At 36.7% G+C, this 2,500-nt stretch overlaps 1 protein-coding gene across 1 annotated transcript in view; it reads right to left on the bottom strand.

Annotated features, from left to right (window-relative positions):
* Positions 1-2,500, bottom strand: part of LOC125036052 — a 19,628-nt gene that overhangs the window by 4,156 nt on the left and 12,972 nt on the right. The window contains exons 8-10 of the mRNA XM_047628425.1: positions 1,247-1,501; positions 698-1,045; positions 452-567 (exon numbers count right to left, since the gene is read on the bottom strand). Of these exons, the coding sequence (XP_047484381.1) occupies positions 452-567; positions 698-1,045; positions 1,247-1,501 (719 nt within the window). The remainder of the gene's footprint in view (positions 1-451; positions 568-697; positions 1,046-1,246; positions 1,502-2,500) is intronic.

Raw genomic sequence — 2,500 nt, 5'->3', positions numbered from 1 at the left:
TTCTGTTAATTAGTTAGAGTTAGGTAAGAGATCACTTGACATGTTCCTTAGATATTGGATTACTTTGCTGATTGAGATGGGGGTTTCTGTGCAAACACATATTTCAAGTCTTTTCAGTAATATGTGTCAATCACAAAGATGATATAGAGTCTGTTCTATGAAAACAAACGATTATCATTTTGATACAGTATAACAAATATTGACCTCAGAAAATGGCAAAACAGCAAAAATAAGTCTACAGAAAAATGGGCTAATAGAATTGCAAACAGGAGGAAAGTCTTGATACCATGTGTAAATGAGTGTGGGCCATGTAGACAAGTCACACTCTCAGAAGGAAGTCTAATGCCAGAATTTTGTTCCACATACACACGGCACTGTCCTTAAATCTAATCAAATGTTACCTTCACTAAAACATATAACATTTATCAGGTGCAAATGCTACAACACTTACTGTGAATTAAATGTATCTATGTACTTCAGTTCTGAGGAGTGGACAAACCGGGATTCTCTGGGTATCAGCTGAAGAGACCCTTCTTGATCAGGGTTTGTTGTTACAGCAGATAAATCCTAGGTTCAAGATATATTATCAATAAAATTACACCTGCTATAATTACATAATTAACCATTTTATCTCATCATAAAAATATATAAAAGCACATGAGAAAAGCTCAAACAGTTTTGGAAACAGTTTACCTACCATTACATCTAACTTTATATTCTTGTTTATTGGAGTACTTGTGATAAGTACATCTTGTTTTTCATCCAACTGCTGATGATTGAGGTTACTAGGATGCTGATGGTGGTGACGGTGGTGGTGGTGGTGGTGATGTTTATGATGATGATGATGGTGGTGGTGGTGATGGTGATGATGGAGATTCGTAAGGCTTGAGGGGAGTGGACTGATCCCACTGATTGCAGTCCAATTGCTAGAGGTGCTACCAAAACTTGAGACTGTGATGTTGGTCTCTAGCTTTGTGACCTTAAACTGATCACCAAGAGAACCATGGTCCTTTGCTGGGCTCAAGAACTTGTGTGTGCCTGTATTCTGGTTAATGAGAATATTTGTACTCATCTATCTGATACCTGCTTTTCTATAAAATTGGCCCTTATGGACAATTTTACAAGGAAAAAGTAACAACCACAATTTCATTGTTAATGGCTAAGCTCCAACCCCCTAAACAAACAAAATGAGATAACATTTATTTATCACCAAGAAACCACATCAAATATATGTGTCACAGCTTACCAAGTTAATTGATGGTATTGGAATGGGAAGACTACTGCCCTCTGCCTTTGGGCTATTTGTCTCAATAAAACTTTTTACATCCTTTTCCTCTTCAGTCTCTGTCTCCTCTTCTTGTTGGTGTTTTTCTACTTCTGTCTCATCACTTGACTCTCTGGCAGGAGAGCTGGTATATGGCATATTGCATAATGCCTCTTGTGTCAGTGGCAAGTCCACATCAAAATCTTCTCCACTGGACTCTATGGTCTGACTGGCTGCCTGAAAGGATGTTATTTAAAAAACATAAAAAATCTGAATCAAACTACAAGGTTAAATCTCTTTTGTGAACATAAAAAAGCAAAAACACAAAATCCTGAAAAAATTGGTCTTACAATTCATTTACAATTTCTCTACACATAAGCAAGGTAATGGCCAGAACTGAGAAACATTTTTGTTGTAAGTTGTTTTGATGAGATCCACCTTTAAAATGTTGCTGCCACAAAACAAATTTGAATTTTGGGAAGGCTCTGGGAGCCTTGATGATGTCACAGAGGTATATCATCTCCTTTAGCCCACCCCTAACTCCTCTCTTGACCACTGGCTGCAGATGGCATGACACGCAAGTCATGTCCACTATGATTTTACTTTATTAATTGCATTTACACAAAATTGGCTCCCCAAGTGCTTAGTCACCATGGAGTCAATTATTAGTTCTATCTATCTCACCTTTTCACACATATTTAAAAATCTTTGGAAACATTTTCTTTCTTCATTCATAACACTAACAATAAAAGCTTATCAATATTAATGGTACTAGGAAAAAACATAACCATAGGGCCTACTAACTGACTGAATACTTGTGGAGCTATTTGCATGCAACAAAAGACACAGAACTACAGTGGACAGTACATGTACCCAGATCTACCTCTTTTTCACACTCTATATAAATGTTTCTCAGTAAATTACTTTTTCACTCCCTCATATTCACTTCCATACTCTATTCTCAAGTGTCTTTCTTTCCCTTAATCATTTATTCATCAAATACTTCTTTTTACCTTTCTGTGCCTGGCTGGAACCAAAGCCATCATTATTTTCCCATTACTGTTTGTTTATCTAACTTTTCTGGTTCAAATTGCTCTATGGCCCCTTAACCTCTTCAAGATCTGTCATCATCTGGCAAAGAGTTCATTTAAGAAATAAATAGCTCTGAGGAAATATATGTTGATTCTGTAACATTGGCCAATTGGAAGCTGTGACGTAATCAAGGTTTCCTGCATT

Source organism: Penaeus chinensis, chromosome 20 (genome assembly GCF_019202785.1).
Source record: "Penaeus chinensis breed Huanghai No. 1 chromosome 20, ASM1920278v2, whole genome shotgun sequence".
NCBI lineage: Eukaryota > Metazoa > Arthropoda > Malacostraca > Decapoda > Penaeidae > Penaeus > Penaeus chinensis.
The sequence above is the reverse complement of the archived record's forward strand: the minus strand, read 5'-3'. Positions and strand labels throughout refer to the sequence as shown.